Source organism: Equus caballus, chromosome 11 (assembly GCF_041296265.1).
Source record: "Equus caballus isolate H_3958 breed thoroughbred chromosome 11, TB-T2T, whole genome shotgun sequence".
NCBI lineage: Eukaryota > Metazoa > Chordata > Mammalia > Perissodactyla > Equidae > Equus > Equus caballus.
Genome location: NC_091694.1, coordinates 53,031,013 through 53,045,331, shown reverse-complemented (window position 1 = coordinate 53,045,331; position 14,319 = coordinate 53,031,013). Strand labels below are relative to the sequence as shown.

Below are 14,319 nucleotides of genomic sequence, written 5' to 3'. Positions count from 1 at the left end.
TAGAAAATACAGTAAAATATAAAGCAGAAAAAAAAACAACCCCACTCTGTACAGCTGCTCTGTTCCTCCTGCTACCCACCACCTCGAGCTCACCTCTACACTCACCTCCTCTGCAGGCAGGTCAGGCCTCTGGCCTTTGGCTTTGGGGAGTGTCTGCAGGGTCAGTAATTCTAATAATAATAGTAATAACCAAATGTGCTGAGCACTTGCATATACGAGGAACTGAGAACTGCATTTTCTCAGTTAAGCCTCAAAAAGCCCTCTGGGATAGGTTCACCATTGCCCCCCTTTCACACAGGTGGACGCTGAGTCTTATAAATAATACATAATCTGATGGAAGACACATAGCTTGTAAATGACGGAGTGTTTGAACCCAGCTCTGCCCAACCCCAGAACTTGCATTTTTAACTAAAATACACCATCTCTGCGCAATTAACCTCCACCCCTGCTAGCTCCGCCCTCACAGAAGGGCAAGAGCTTGTAGAAAGGGGTCTTGTCCAACATCCCAGGGACATTGCCCAATCCCTGGCTTCTTGGCCTTCATTTTGTGACATTTCCAGGTGACACTAATTGTTTTAAGGCAAGTAGAAAATTTTCGCCATCAAATAAACTTCGGTTAACTTAAGTCTAGTCGTTACGTATTTTTAACCAGGATTCCCCAGCCTTTCCTAACTGATGAGTACAGAAAGGGCTACTTAATGACCGATGCAGGGCCTCCAGCCCCCAAGAAAGGCCCTCGTACGTAATTCTAAAAGTCACCAAAGGTGTCTCAAGTCCTCACCGTACATGCCCTGCTGTCAGGGGCTGCTCTTGCTCATCTCTGTCGTGGGGTTTTCCTGAGCTATGGCTTATGGCCAGGTAGAGGGGGGTTGCTTCCTTCTCCGAGGACTGTGTTCTCCGAGAGGCTCCCTAGATGGTACTGCTTTCCCCTGGTTCCTTTCAGCATTTAGTGGAAGTTCTTTTTCTCTTAACCTACAGTGACCCCTCTTTGGGACACAGATCTGCATCTGCCAGGGTGGGATATGGATTCAAGGGGGGCCATCAAGGCCTCAGAATCTCCTCCCCTTGGTCAGCTCCTGGCATGGATTCTTCTTCCCCCAAAAGGAGGCACCACGCCAAGAATGCCTCACTTCAATACCATGCTGATACTGACCTACTGGGTCTGTCCCACCAGCTCACCAGACAGGTCTAGAGGTGTTCTAGCCCTACCAATAGACATTGCTTAGGCTCAGGCTGCAAACCCTGCTACCCATCAATATGTATATCCCAGAGGATTTTCTAGTTGAAAGCTTTGTGGTGGAAGATGGAACAAATGATTATAAAACCAAACCAGCACCTGCTGTAGGCTTTGAAGGGACCCAGTGCAAGCTCCAGTCCCAATATTATCACATTCTGCCTGCATGACATGGGGCAGGTGACTTACCCTCTTAGGATATCAGTTCTTCACCTGGAAATTTAGAAAAATCTGTACCCCTATAGGCTTCTTATAGGTATTTAGTGAAATGACATATGGATGGTGCCTAACCCCTTGCCTAGCACATAGCGGGACTCTGCAAAAGTTTACTCCTTTCTCATTTGAAAAATGATGATATTTCCTTCAATAACCTTCACTTCCAGTTCTAATATTCTGTGATGCCATGTTGTCTCAATTCTGAACAACACTGGAATTCCTGGATCACAATGCCAAACTCTCAAGCTATTGGACACAATTTCTCGAATACTATCCATGAGACCTCCTTCTCCCAGTACCCCACAATAGTTCTCAATGCTTCATCTAGAAAACAGCCCCAAATCTATGTACAGTGGGAAAAGATTATAATCACTTCTTATTGGATGGAAGAAAGCGGATTATTCACATTTTCTTCACAGTCTCCACCCACCCACACAAACACGTTAAAGGAATGGTTTTTAACTCCTAACTTACCATACCCCACCTGTCATCCACTTATTTAGGAAAATGCTATACAAGAAGGTGAAGTCTTTACCAGGAAATAGCTGCACTTGGCTCCCTGGGTCCTAGTGTGATGGCTGTCCTTTTTTAATTCCCAGAATGCCATTGACATCCTGGGCTTCAGCTCAGAGGAGAAAGTTGGGATCTACAAGCTCACGGGGGCTGTGATGCATTATGGGAATATGAAGTTCAAGCAGAAGCAGCGTGAGGAACAGGCAGAGCCAGATGGCACAGAAGGTAACCGCATCTGGGAAGGGGACTGGCTTTGACTCTCCAGCTCTGTTCACAAGTGACTGGGCCCTATGACAGAAACTTGTATTCATGTCAAGAGCTGCTCTTCCAAAGTTGTACAAACCGAATTTGGGTTGTCTAAAGCTCATTGTGCATGCACTGGGGAAGTCCATTCACTCAGTTAAGGATTCCTATAGTGGCAAATCCTTGGAATACAGAAAGCACTGTTCTCAAAACTGAATAATCACTCTCCACTCTGCACCTCTCACCATCACAGTTTCCCTGTTATTGTAAGGTGGACATTTATGAGAGGTTATGAGTAAGTGAACCTCACTTTCTCTCTGTGCATATCAATATCAATATCCAGAATACTGTCCTCATCACCCCAGCCTAGGACAAGGCCTTTGGTAAGGTGGCAGCTAGGTGTCTTCCTCCCATCGCTGTCTCTTCCACTCTGACACCTGTTGAACTTGACCCTGAACCAAGGACTGGTATACAAATACTCTTCCCCATGACTCTCACCTGGATGATCTCACCATCCTGTCACTGTGCTAACATCTGTGCCAATCTTCCTCCATTTTGTATGTTGGATGCCACCATAGCATGGCTTGATAAGCAGTGTGTAGGTCCACACCCAGGATTGGACCCTCTGAACACCTGGTCGCTGAAGAAGAGCACTTGAACCTTACTACTATGCCACTGGGCCAGCCTGATAATCTCTCTTTTTATTAACTCAAAATCAAGTGACTAGTAACCTCATCACGTAAGTGAAGGAGATTATACAGGGAATGTACACCAGGGGGCACAAATCTTGCGTGCCATCTTGAAATCCTGCCTATCACAGTGGTGCATGCTAAGAAACAGGAGAGGAACTCAGTGTTCACAGCAGGAAGCACTTCTGACTGGGGTAATCAAGGAAGGCTTCCTGTGGAAAGGGAGGGACTGACATGGATTTTGAAGGATGGGTGGGATTCTAAAGGTGGGAGAGAGAGTGCAGTCTAGGCAGAAGGAACAGCATGAGCAAGAGGGCAGAGGAAGGAATGCGATGGGGACTGAGGAGCAGAGAGTGGTCCACTTTGACTACAGAAGAGGATACATGTAGTGGATTTGTAAAAGATGAGAATTAAAAAGTGATTATTTTGGCATCAGTTTGGGAAGGCCTTGAGTGCTAAGATAAATGGTTTAGAATGTGTGTAGTAGGCACTGGAAGCCATGGACCCTCCAAGTAGCAGGAGAAGTACGTGTGACAACATGGAATTAATCTGTGAGCAGCCTCACCAAGAGTGTAGAACCTTGGAAAAAATGTATCAGGCTCCTCAGCAAGGGTGGACCGTATTGAAATTTATCGTGGCAGGGTCCCAGGCCCTCTTCCAGCCCTGATAGCTATCTGTTCAGTGTTTAGGAGCAGAGAAAGCCTGGAAAAGGGAAAAGTGGGGGCTGTAATTGGATCTGAGCTCCTCTGCTGATGATACCAATCCAAGCTAACATTTGCTGAGTGCTTGCAATGCACCAGGCCCACTTCACAACCCAATCAGTGGGGTACTGTCACCATCCCCCAGTTTACAAGTCATAAAATTGAGGCATAAAGAAGCAAAACCAGAGCCAGCCCTGATGGCCTAGTGGTTAAAGTTCCATGCTGTCCACTTTGGCTGCCTGAGTTCGCTTCCTGGTCATGGAACCACACCACCTATCTGTCAGTTGCCATGCTGTGGTGGCAGCTCACACAGAAGGACTTACAACTAGGCTATACAACCATGCACTGGGGCTTTGGGAAGGGAAAAAAAAGAGGAAAGATTGGCAACAGATGTTAGCTAAGAGCAAATCCCTTCCTTGCAAAACAAAAGAAAGAAAGAGGGAGGGAGGGAGGGAGGGAGGAAGGAAGGAAGGAAGGAAGGAAAGTTGAGTAAAAAAAAAGAAGCAGCAAAACCAAAATCTGAACCCAGCGTGGCCGGCCCCGTGGCCAAGTAGTTAAGTTCGCGCACTCCGCTGCAGGCGGCCCAGTGTTTTGTCGATTCAAATCCTGGGCGCGGACATGGCACTGCTCATCAAGCCACGTTGAGGTGGCGTGACACATGCCACAACTAGAAGGACCCATAACTAAAAATATACAACTATGTACCGGGGGGCTCAAGTCACACTGAGGCGGTGTCCCACATGCCACAACTAGAAGAACCCACAACTAAAAATATACAACTATGTACTGGGGGGCTTTGGGGAGAAAAAGGAAAAAAGTAAAATCTTAAAAAAAAAAAATATCTGAACCCAGGCAGTCTGACCCTAGAGCCCAGGCTTTCTGCCACTATCTGAGTCCATAACTCTTAAAAACAGTGGAGATGCCAGCTATTGTGAAGATGAAATGAGCAGGATTTGGTGCCTGTCTGAACAAAGGCATGTCAGGGGTGAGAAGGAAGGATGTAATCATCCCACGATTTCAAGTTTAAGTGACTGGGAGGATAGTGGTGCCATCCGCCTAAAAGGGCAAAGCAGGAACAGGAGAGTTTGAGCAAAGAGTAAAGCATGCATTTGGCCTCTTATTAAGTGCTTAACTGGTGCTGCCCTGGCTTTTCGTTAACTTGTCTCTCCAACCAGCAATACGGTGCTGGTCCCAACCAAGGAGGTGTCTCTGGGGAGCAGTATTTCTCTACCTTCTCAATGAGCTCAATGTAGGGAGCCAGGTCCATCCAAAAGTCGACAGAACTCCCAATGAACTATATGAAATTGCCCATATTCAACTGCCTTTGACCATCTCCAAAAACTGAAGCCTGGGACAAGGTTTTGTACTTTTTTCTCATCTTGCACAAATTAGGAAGGTGCTTAACCTATGTTGTTAATTGTGCAAATGGTGCCTCCTTTACTTATAAACCATTTTGTTATATTATCAGACTCCAATATTACCATATATCTCTATCTTTTTTTAGTGAAATTTAAATATCAGTAGGTCAAGATCAACCTATATTTAAAGATTGCATCTAAAACACAAATTGAAAGTTCTTGAAAACCTGGGACCCTGGACTATGGGATTGAAGCTTCACTGGACAAGTCCAGGCCTGGTGCACATAGGAAAACATAAAAACATCAGAAAGGGTTATTGAAATCACTCTTAGGAGGACCCAGGGCCTGATTGGACACTTTATCAGCTGCTGTTTTTATGTGATGCTGTTTTTCCTCTTCCTTCAGTGGCTGACAAAGCTGGATACTTGATGGGTCTGAATTCTGCAGAAATGCTGAAAGGCCTGTGCTGTCCAAGGGTGAAGGTTGGGAATGAATATGTCACTAAAGGGCAAAATGTCCAGCAGGTAATGGAGATGCTCTGAATCCAATTGGCTCAGGCATTTTGCTATTTTAACCATCATCTTAAAGTTCTTTCAGTTGCAGGTATTAGAAATACACATGAAACTGGCTTCAGGATTAAGGGGGAATTTACTCTTAGACCTCAGGGATAACTCAAGGTATTTGAATTAAGGAGTGTCCACTGGGTGCCATGAGCCCTCTGGAGCCAGGCAGCTTCCCTCCACCTCCTTCTGTGGGGCTCCATGGGCTGTCCTCTCTCTCCTTCTCTGTTGTGTCCTCATTAGGCAGATAAGCTTTCACCATCTTTCCAGCTGTGGCCACCCCGTAGCTCCCATGGTTCCAGCCTCACCCTGAGCCTGAGACCAAGGTCTTTTGATCCCAACTGCAGACTCTCAGGCGAGACCCTCTGTTTAATCCAACTTGGATCAAATGTCCATGTCTGGTTCAGTGAAGTATGGCCATGGGCTAGAGTCACGTGTTATAACCATGGTTGTTAGACAACTATCTCGGTAAATAGGATAATTCCCAGAGAAAGAGGAACATCACGAGTTGGGCAAACACCTCAAGAAATATTTAATATTAGGGTGGACTGTATGAAGTTGCCCATCTCCAACTGCTTTTGACCTTCAAGACATCAATTTCATATGTTTCAACTTAATATAACCATAAAAACACTAATTGGAGGGTTGAGTGACTGATCCTTCTTCAAGGTGACCAACTCTGTGGGCGCCCTGGCCAAAGCCGTCTATGAGAAGATGTTCCTGTGGATGGTCGCCCGCATCAACCAGCAGCTGGACACCAAGCAGCCCAGGCAGTACTTCATAGGGGTCTTGGACATCGCTGGCTTTGAGATCTTTGATGTGAGTTGTTTGGGTAAAGGACTAGTCTAAAACAGCCCTTCCAGTTTGTGTCTGCTTTGCTGAATCCCCACTGGGTTTTCCAAACTCACTCCAACTCTTTGGCATTTGAAACACCCAGTTCAACAGCCTGGAGCAGCTGTGCATCAACTTCACCAACGAGAAACTGCAACAGTTCTTCAACCACCACATGTTCGTGCTGGAGCAGGAGGAGTACAAGAAGGAGGGCATCGAGTGGGAGTTCATCGACTTCGGCATGGACCTGGCTGCCTGCATTGAGCTCATCGAGAAGGTAGAGAAATAAATGCTGGTCCCCCGGGACAGCTCCTCCTTGGTTGGGACCATCACCTCTTTGCTCAAAGTCTTCCCTGCTAACAGACAGTGTCCCTAACCCCACTCTCCCAGCCTGTGAGCCTCCAGGTAGCTGAATCCCCTTGTGCAGAAAGCCTAAGTGTTTGGAAAGCACCCAGCATCCGTTCAGACACCTAAAGAGGTGCTTATGTGGCTAAGATCCAAGGGCTCAGTTATCCCCAAGAATGTGGATAGGAGACCAGTGGGGACTGTGGCATTTCATGCCTATCTGATTTGTCCAAAGATCCGTGGAGGAAGGACCATGGAGCAGTGGGGTTCTTAGAGGAACGTTACTATGAAAACAGCAGATGACATGAACTTTTGAAAAAAGAATTCTCATAGCATTTTGACCACTGATCCTGTTGGAATGGGTATATCTACTTAAGGCGGCTACTGAGAAAGCCAGACATTATTGTTTAAAGTTTTACTCAGATTACTTTATGGCTGAGTATGTACCTTTACATTTTTTTTTGTAAACCTATTGCTAAAAGTGAGCTACTTGTATAGGCACATAATTTCATTCTATGTTCTTCTTTTTTTTTCTTGAAGATTGGCACCTGAGCTATCTGTTGCCAACCTTCCTCTTTTTTTTTTTCTTCTCCCCAAAGCCCCCCAGTACATAGCTGTATATTCTAGTTGTGGGTCCTTCTGGCTTTGTGTGGATGCCACCTCAGCATGGCCTGATGAGCAGTGCTGGGTCCGCGCCCAGGATCCAAAGCGGTGCAACCCTGGGCTGCCGAAGCTGAGCGCACCAACTTAACCACTTGGCCATGGGGCCAGCCCCCCACATTCTTCTGTTCAACAAATATTAATTAAGCACATACTATATGTCTAACACCGTCCTGTCATCACACCAAGCAGACCGACAGGCTTGTTCTTAGAGTGCTTATATGCCAATGCTCCTAGTAACAGAGGGACTGCACCAAAGAAGTTCCCTTTGGCTCCTGTAGACAGTGGAGTCACTGGGATGTGATATTAAATGCTGAGGCATAGTCTGTTTTCCTCCTTCCAGCCGATGGGCATCTTCTCCATCCTGGAAGAGGAGTGCATGTTCCCCAAGGCCACAGACACCTCCTTCAAGAACAAGCTGTATGACCAGCACCTGGGCAAGTCCAGCAATTTCCAGAAGCCTAAACCCACCAAAGGCAAAGCTGAGGCCCACTTCTCGCTGATCCACTATGCTGGCACCGTGGACTACAACATTTCAGGCTGGCTTGACAAGAACAAGGACCCCCTGAACGAGACCGTGGTCGGGCTGTACCAGAAGTCTTCGCTGAAGCTGCTCTCCTTCCTTTTTTCCAACTATGCTGGTGCAGAAGCAGGTGAATTTTTTTTTTTCCTGTGGAAAGTTCTGTGTAATTACTCACAACCCAAAGCTGCTCATGAAGAACCAGTAGTCGAACATGAGCTTCAGGTGGAGCTTAATGTATTTGTCTGGCTCTGATCTCCATTTTTCTTTCTCCTCTTCTTGGTCTGCCTTAAGAGACTGAGTTCTATGGAGGTAAACAGGGCTTCTGGGTGGACACGATAGCCAATACCACATTCTTTAATGTTTCGTTTTGTTTTGGTTTTTGCAGAGGAAGATTCGCCCTGAGCTAACATCTATGCCAATCTTCCTCTGTTTTTTAGTATATGGGCCACCAGCACAGCACGGCCACTTGGGTTGTTTCTTTTAGACGAGAAAAAAAACATTTACTTGCAGAATATTCTTGAGAAACTTCAGTTGTGTCATTTCCAGTTACTTCCGCATTAAAAGACAAACAGGGACTCAGAATAAAAGGAAGGAAACTCATGAAAGAAACTGCTGTCATCAAGGGGAATGTCTGATCCTTGCCAACTGTTCAGAAGTCTTTCATGTCTGATTTCCAAAGGACAAGATTCCGCTTTGATACTGAGAGTCTAAGTTATACTCCTAGTTAAATGCCACCCACGTCCCACCTCACCCCATTCCCTCAGCGATAACGATGAACGGTCCCAAAGCTGAGTAGTTTGGAGACATGGTAAAAACAAACAAACAAGCAATGCTCAGCCCTGTTATGTCAAAAGAAAACCAAAACTCCCGTTTCAGGGCCGGGAAGGGTGGTTTAGAAAAACTGTGTCTGGGGCCACATCTGACATACCCTCTGTCTCTCTGTCTCCAGGTGACTCTGGGGGAAGCAAGAAGGGCGGGAAGAAGAAGGGGTCCTCCTTCCAGACCGTGTCGGCTGTGTTCAGGGTTGGTGTTCCCGCTGCTTCCACTTTGGGTGGTTTTTCTGCCCAGTGAGATGGCATTTGCTAAAATAAATGTGCTTGTTCTGGTTTGTGTCCTAGGAAAATTTAAACAAGTTGATGACAAATTTAAGGAGCACTCACCCTCACTTTGTGCGATGTCTGATTCCCAACGAGACGAAGACTCCTGGTGAGTAAGAATCCACCAAAACAGCGCTCCCAGAAACACGCGAAATTCTGTGGGTGTGCGTGCATGGGTGCTCGCTCGTGTGTGTGTGTGCACGTGCATATGTTTCCCTAAGGAAGGGGTTATAATCTTCCTCACTTCTCAAAGTAGCCTAAAAATAGAGTTGCCAGAATTAGCAAATAAAAACACCAGATGCCCTGTTAAATTCGAATTTCAGATAAACAATGAAAAATTTCTTAGTATAAGTATGACTTATGCAATATTAGAGATTTACTTGTACTAAAAAATTGTTCACTGATGATCTGAAATTCAAATGCAACTGGGCATCTTGTATTTTATTTGGCGCCCCTACTATGAAATCATACCCAAAATATTGTATGTACGTGTAGAGGTACCTTGGATCCATAACTTTCATCAGGTTCTTAAAAGGACTCATGGCTCCCTTCCGGCAAAGTGAAGAACCACAACATTTGGCAGATAATCAATCATCTTAGGTATTCCATAATTAAAACAGCATCAGTAATGACTGTTTTCTGAGCCTATACTGTATATCAGTCGCTTTATTATATTATCTCTACCTCTGCAGAGTAAGTGTAATTATCTCCATTTTACAGACGAGAAAATTGAGAATCAGAGCCCACCTGTACAGATAGAGAACGCTGTGCACTACTGTAGCCCTTTAACCACCACCCAGTCCTGATTCACAAATATTCTTAGAATAGTGCTGTGTTTCAGGGTCGTTGTCACAAAGAGAAGAACAAGCTGTCACCCAGAGCTGTGGTTACAAGGTAGCTCACTCAAAGCCGAGTTATTCTGTCCCAAACGTGCGCTTCCGCAGCCCGTGAGTAAGCGTCCTGCCCTGCGATGCTACAGATGAACAGAGGAATCAGGTGGTGGAAGAAACAGCTCCCGCTCCACCTTGCTGCTCATGGGAGCCTGCGCCAAGTACTTTAGCTTTCTGCTCCATGAAACAGGAATTAAAATGGGCATTTTACTCATGCATTCACATGGTTAGTTAGTTATTCACTCATTCGTTTATTTATTTATTTAATGAGCACTTATAAAGTGTTTACTCACTTTGTAAATATTAACTCCTTGAATCTGCCTTGGAGGGTTGCTGCGCGGATTAAGTGAGCGAGTACATGTCAAGCATTTAAAACAGGGCCGAGCACATTGTGAACGCTCAGTAAATGTTGGCTGTCAATTAGAATAATAATTATGATTATTACTCTTAGAATAATAATTATGAGAATAATATTATGTATAATGATAATAATGAGTGTGACAATAAGAATATTGTGGGAATTACTATTATTGTTACTGAAAACCAGAAACTTTAATTCCCCAAACAACCTGTCCTCTGTTTCATGGAGTTCCTCTCCTGTGGAACACAGGTTCTAAAGTCTGAGTTCCAGGCAAAATCAGCTGCACGAACTTGGCCCGCCTTGTCTCGGTCAGGCTGCCTCGCTCCCAGGGAGGCCGGCACAGCCAGCTTCTCCTCTAGTCTTGGAACAGAGCTGTTTCTTCAGTTAAGCATCAAACACAATTGTTGCCTTGTATGTAGATGTTTTGTCATAAAGAAAATTGGTTTCCGTTATTGCTGTTGCTGTTGGGCCCATATTTGCACAAATCAGATGTGCGTGTGGCAGGACTCTTCTGTGAAGCACCAGCAGGAAGGTGTCAGGTGACAGGAGGATGGACTGAACCTCTGTGGGGTCAAACTGTGCCTCTGGGAAACCCGTGGTTTTGTTAATCCACTGGATTACTTTTTCTTTTGAAGTCAGTTTCTTTTGGAAGATCAATTTCCGTGAAACCTCTGTCCCTTCTCCTGAGTTTTGCCTCTCCTTTACTCTGGCACCTGTCTATTTTCCTTCCCATCTCTGGGAACAGACTAACGCACTGATGCGGGAGCCTGGGTGACACCTTAGAAAGCAGCTGAGTGGCCCCTTCATCTTCCAGAACAGGAATGGAGACTTTGAGACTTCCATGCCTCCCAGGGCTCCCAGAACCGGCTGGAATCACGGTCCTGGATCAAAGTGCAAGCTGCTTTCCCCACCCGCAGGCTCGTTTGCGCACTGTGGCTGTCCTCCCGCTGTCCTCCAGGGCTTCGCTGCACAGGTTCTCTTCTTGCCAAACGGAGCAGGAGCCCCTCGGAACAGGCTCCAGCCTCCATTCCTCTTACCCTCCGCTGTGGCGAACCTGAGTCCTGCTAAACGCCTGCTGTTGACTGGCCAGCGGTTGACTGACTGCTGTTCTCAACTGTAGGTTTTATTATTATTCAGGTATGAGGAGGCCAACAGATCAGGAGACGACTGCCACTGGAAAGATAGTTACTCACAGTGTCCAAGAAGAAGGGGCATGCCACACAGGCAGGGCCACGTGGGGAGGCACCAGGGCTAGTCAGGAGGCACAGGGAGCAAGGAGAAAGCATGGGCAAGGCCTGTATTGTGGTTTCTATGGAAGGAATGGGCGAGCAGGGTGAGCAGGTTTACGATTGACTGGTGTGAATAATTTCAGCAGGCTCCAGGGTGCACAGCCTGTCCCTAGTGGTCTGGTGCTCGGCCTGGGGTGATTAGGGCATGGGGAGACGGGCCCTGAGTGTGAGGGCCCAATACACAGGATGGCTGGGGGACATGGGCTTTGGATTGGGTGGTCTACATATGAAAGGCATGCTTGCAGGGGAGTAGTGTGGTATCTCTAGGGATTGGCTAGCTCTGGGAAGGGCAGTCTCTCCTGGATTAGCAAGGCCCAGCATGTCAAAGCATCATAAAATACCAAAAACGTGATTAATACAACTGCTGAGATGGCCAGAGAAAGGAGGGGGAGGGAAATGACAGCTGAGGGAAAGAATAAAGAGAAGAGTCCTTCAGGGACTGTGACGTGAGAAGATGAGGCTCAGGGAAATTTCTAGAAGTTTTGCTGGTTGGTGCAATGGCAAAAGGAGGATTCTTTTCATGGACCTTCCAGACCCTGTCTCAGCCTAGGTTGGGAAGGACAGAGCTGAGCCCCAAGAGAACTCAACCAGAGTTCTGAGCCTGACAAGCAGGAGGGGCCCTGAGAGGGGAGGGAGTCCAATATCTGCAATGCTACCAACCTGCAAGACACTCGACCTCTCGAGGCTCAGTGCCCCTCAGAGTCCTTCCTTCTTGTAGGATGCCTTTGTGGGAATTAGAAAAAGTCTCCCCTCTGAGTGGACGCAGCCCCAACACGATGCCCAGCTTGGCAAGCAGAGCGGCAGCTCTCGTCTCCCCAGCGTAAAATGATAGTCTTTGAGTTTTCTTCTGTCTCTCGAAGGATCGATTGTCCTCTGCTTATGCCTTTTCTCCCTGCTCTGGCTCTTGTGGAGATGGAGGCCTCCACCACGTCTTAACCATGCCTGTTGGTACCAAACAAAGAACAGCAATAGCAGGAGTCTCTTGTGCCCTGACTGTGTGTCAGGGGCTATTTGAAGCTTTTTCCTCATGTTAACTCAATCCTCACAACGGCCTTATGAAGCAGATACTCTCATTATCCTTATGTTATAAATGAAGAAACTGAGGCATAGAAAGTCCAAGTTCACGCAGCTAGTAAACAGCACAGCTGGGATCTGAACCCCTTGGAATCCTCCTCCAAGAAGTAACAGGAGCTGGACTAGATGATTTCTAAGGTTCTCTCACATCAGAGATTCTCTGAATTTTTGATATATTTTCTCCTTGGTCTTAACCACTTTTTCCTCAAGAGAATCACTGTCCACTGGAACTTCCAAGAATGATGGAAATGTTCTATATCTGTGCTGTCCAGTATGGTAGCCACTATTACATGAAATGTGGCTGGTGCAACTAAAAACACAAGATTTCCATTTTGATAAATTGAAATTTAAATAACCACATGTGGCCAAAAACTACTGGATCAGAAAATGCAGCTCTAGCAGAATCTTGAAAATTGTATAAACGTATCATGGTCTTTCCTCACAACAACTAGGGAAACGGGAGCATTCTGTAAGTTTCCAGAAAACGAAGTCAAAGCCAGCTTTAGCCCCACCTCTCCCTGACAACTTAGGGAACCCACAATGAGAACCCATTCTGTAGCCATAGTACCTTTCCTCAGACCCCTCACACAGCCCCAAGACAGAATTTTCTTGATCTCTGTTTGACTTATGCCTGACCCAGGCTGGTTACCAAGAGTGGCCATGTCACCGCCCCCATGGGGGCTTGTTCCTCTAGCTCGTCTTTTTCCACTCCAGCTTCAGTGATCTCCCCCTTGCTTCCCAGAGCAGATGTTCGACAGTCGGCAGGTGACTGCCCTGCATTCGACTTCCTCCCTCCCTCCCCCAGCCCTCCATCTTTTCTCCTCTTTCCCTTCTCCCACTAAAGGCACAGCCTGAGATTGTACCTCCCTTTCCCTGAGCAGAGGCAGAAGGGCATCTCAGCTTATCTAATGGGAAGCCCGAGGGGCACTCCATACTCATTCTGCCCTCTTTGGAGCCTAGCTACAAAGTTAGGGGCCATGAACAGTAAAGATCAATATTTTGGCTTTCATTCCCATGGTTCATGGGGTGTTAGAGTGCCCCCAAGAGGTTGGGATTATTTCTTCTGTGAGACTATAGCAGGCTCCGGCCACTCCCAACCCTAGAGCTGGCACTAACCCTTTCTACTCAAGTCTGGGTGTGTTGGAGTGTCTCATGGTGCCCAGATCATCAAAGGAAACCATGAAAAAGCCACCGACACATCCCGGGACACTCTCTCCCCAGGCGTGATGGACCACCACTTGGTCCTGCACCAGCTGCGCTGTAACGGGGTCCTTGAGGGCATCCGGATTTGCAGGAAAGGGTTCCCCAGCCGGATCCTCTATGCTGACTTCAAACAGCGGTAGGTCGCCTCGCCTCTGCGTCTCTCCTTTTGAAGCCTCCTCTTCCGTCCTCCAAAGGCGCTCCTTGGGCTGGGCTTTGGTGAGCTCACAAGCCTCCCAGGGTTTCCATGGGCTTCATCTTCTGCTGGAGGAGTGATCCCATGTCCAGAGTGAGTGCTGGGCCAGCCCAAAGTGGCTCCAAATTCAGAGCCCAGACCACTCTGGTCTGACTGCGACTCTAGGTCAGGGTTTCTCAACCTCCGCACCACGGGCATTTGGGACTAGATAGCCCTTTATTGTGGGGCTGCCCTGTGCATTGTAGCATTTTACCAGCATCCTTGGCCTCTACCCTGGCTGGTAACAAACCACACCTCCCCAAAAAGCTGTGCCAATCAAAAATGTCTCCAGATTTTGCC

General features: G+C 46.9%; 1 protein-coding gene across 1 annotated transcript in view; it reads left to right on the top strand.

Annotated features, from left to right (window-relative positions):
* MYH13 (myosin heavy chain 13) overlaps positions 1–14,319 on the top strand; it is a 47,799-nt gene that overhangs the window by 7,794 nt on the left and 25,686 nt on the right. The window contains exons 10-17 of the mRNA XM_005597784.4: positions 2,050–2,188; positions 5,360–5,478; positions 6,184–6,333; positions 6,452–6,622; positions 7,694–8,003; positions 8,823–8,896; positions 8,992–9,079; positions 13,806–13,923. Of these exons, the coding sequence (XP_005597841.3) occupies positions 2,050–2,188; positions 5,360–5,478; positions 6,184–6,333; positions 6,452–6,622; positions 7,694–8,003; positions 8,823–8,896; positions 8,992–9,079; positions 13,806–13,923 (1,169 nt within the window). The remainder of the gene's footprint in view (positions 1–2,049; positions 2,189–5,359; positions 5,479–6,183; positions 6,334–6,451; positions 6,623–7,693; positions 8,004–8,822; positions 8,897–8,991; positions 9,080–13,805; positions 13,924–14,319) is intronic.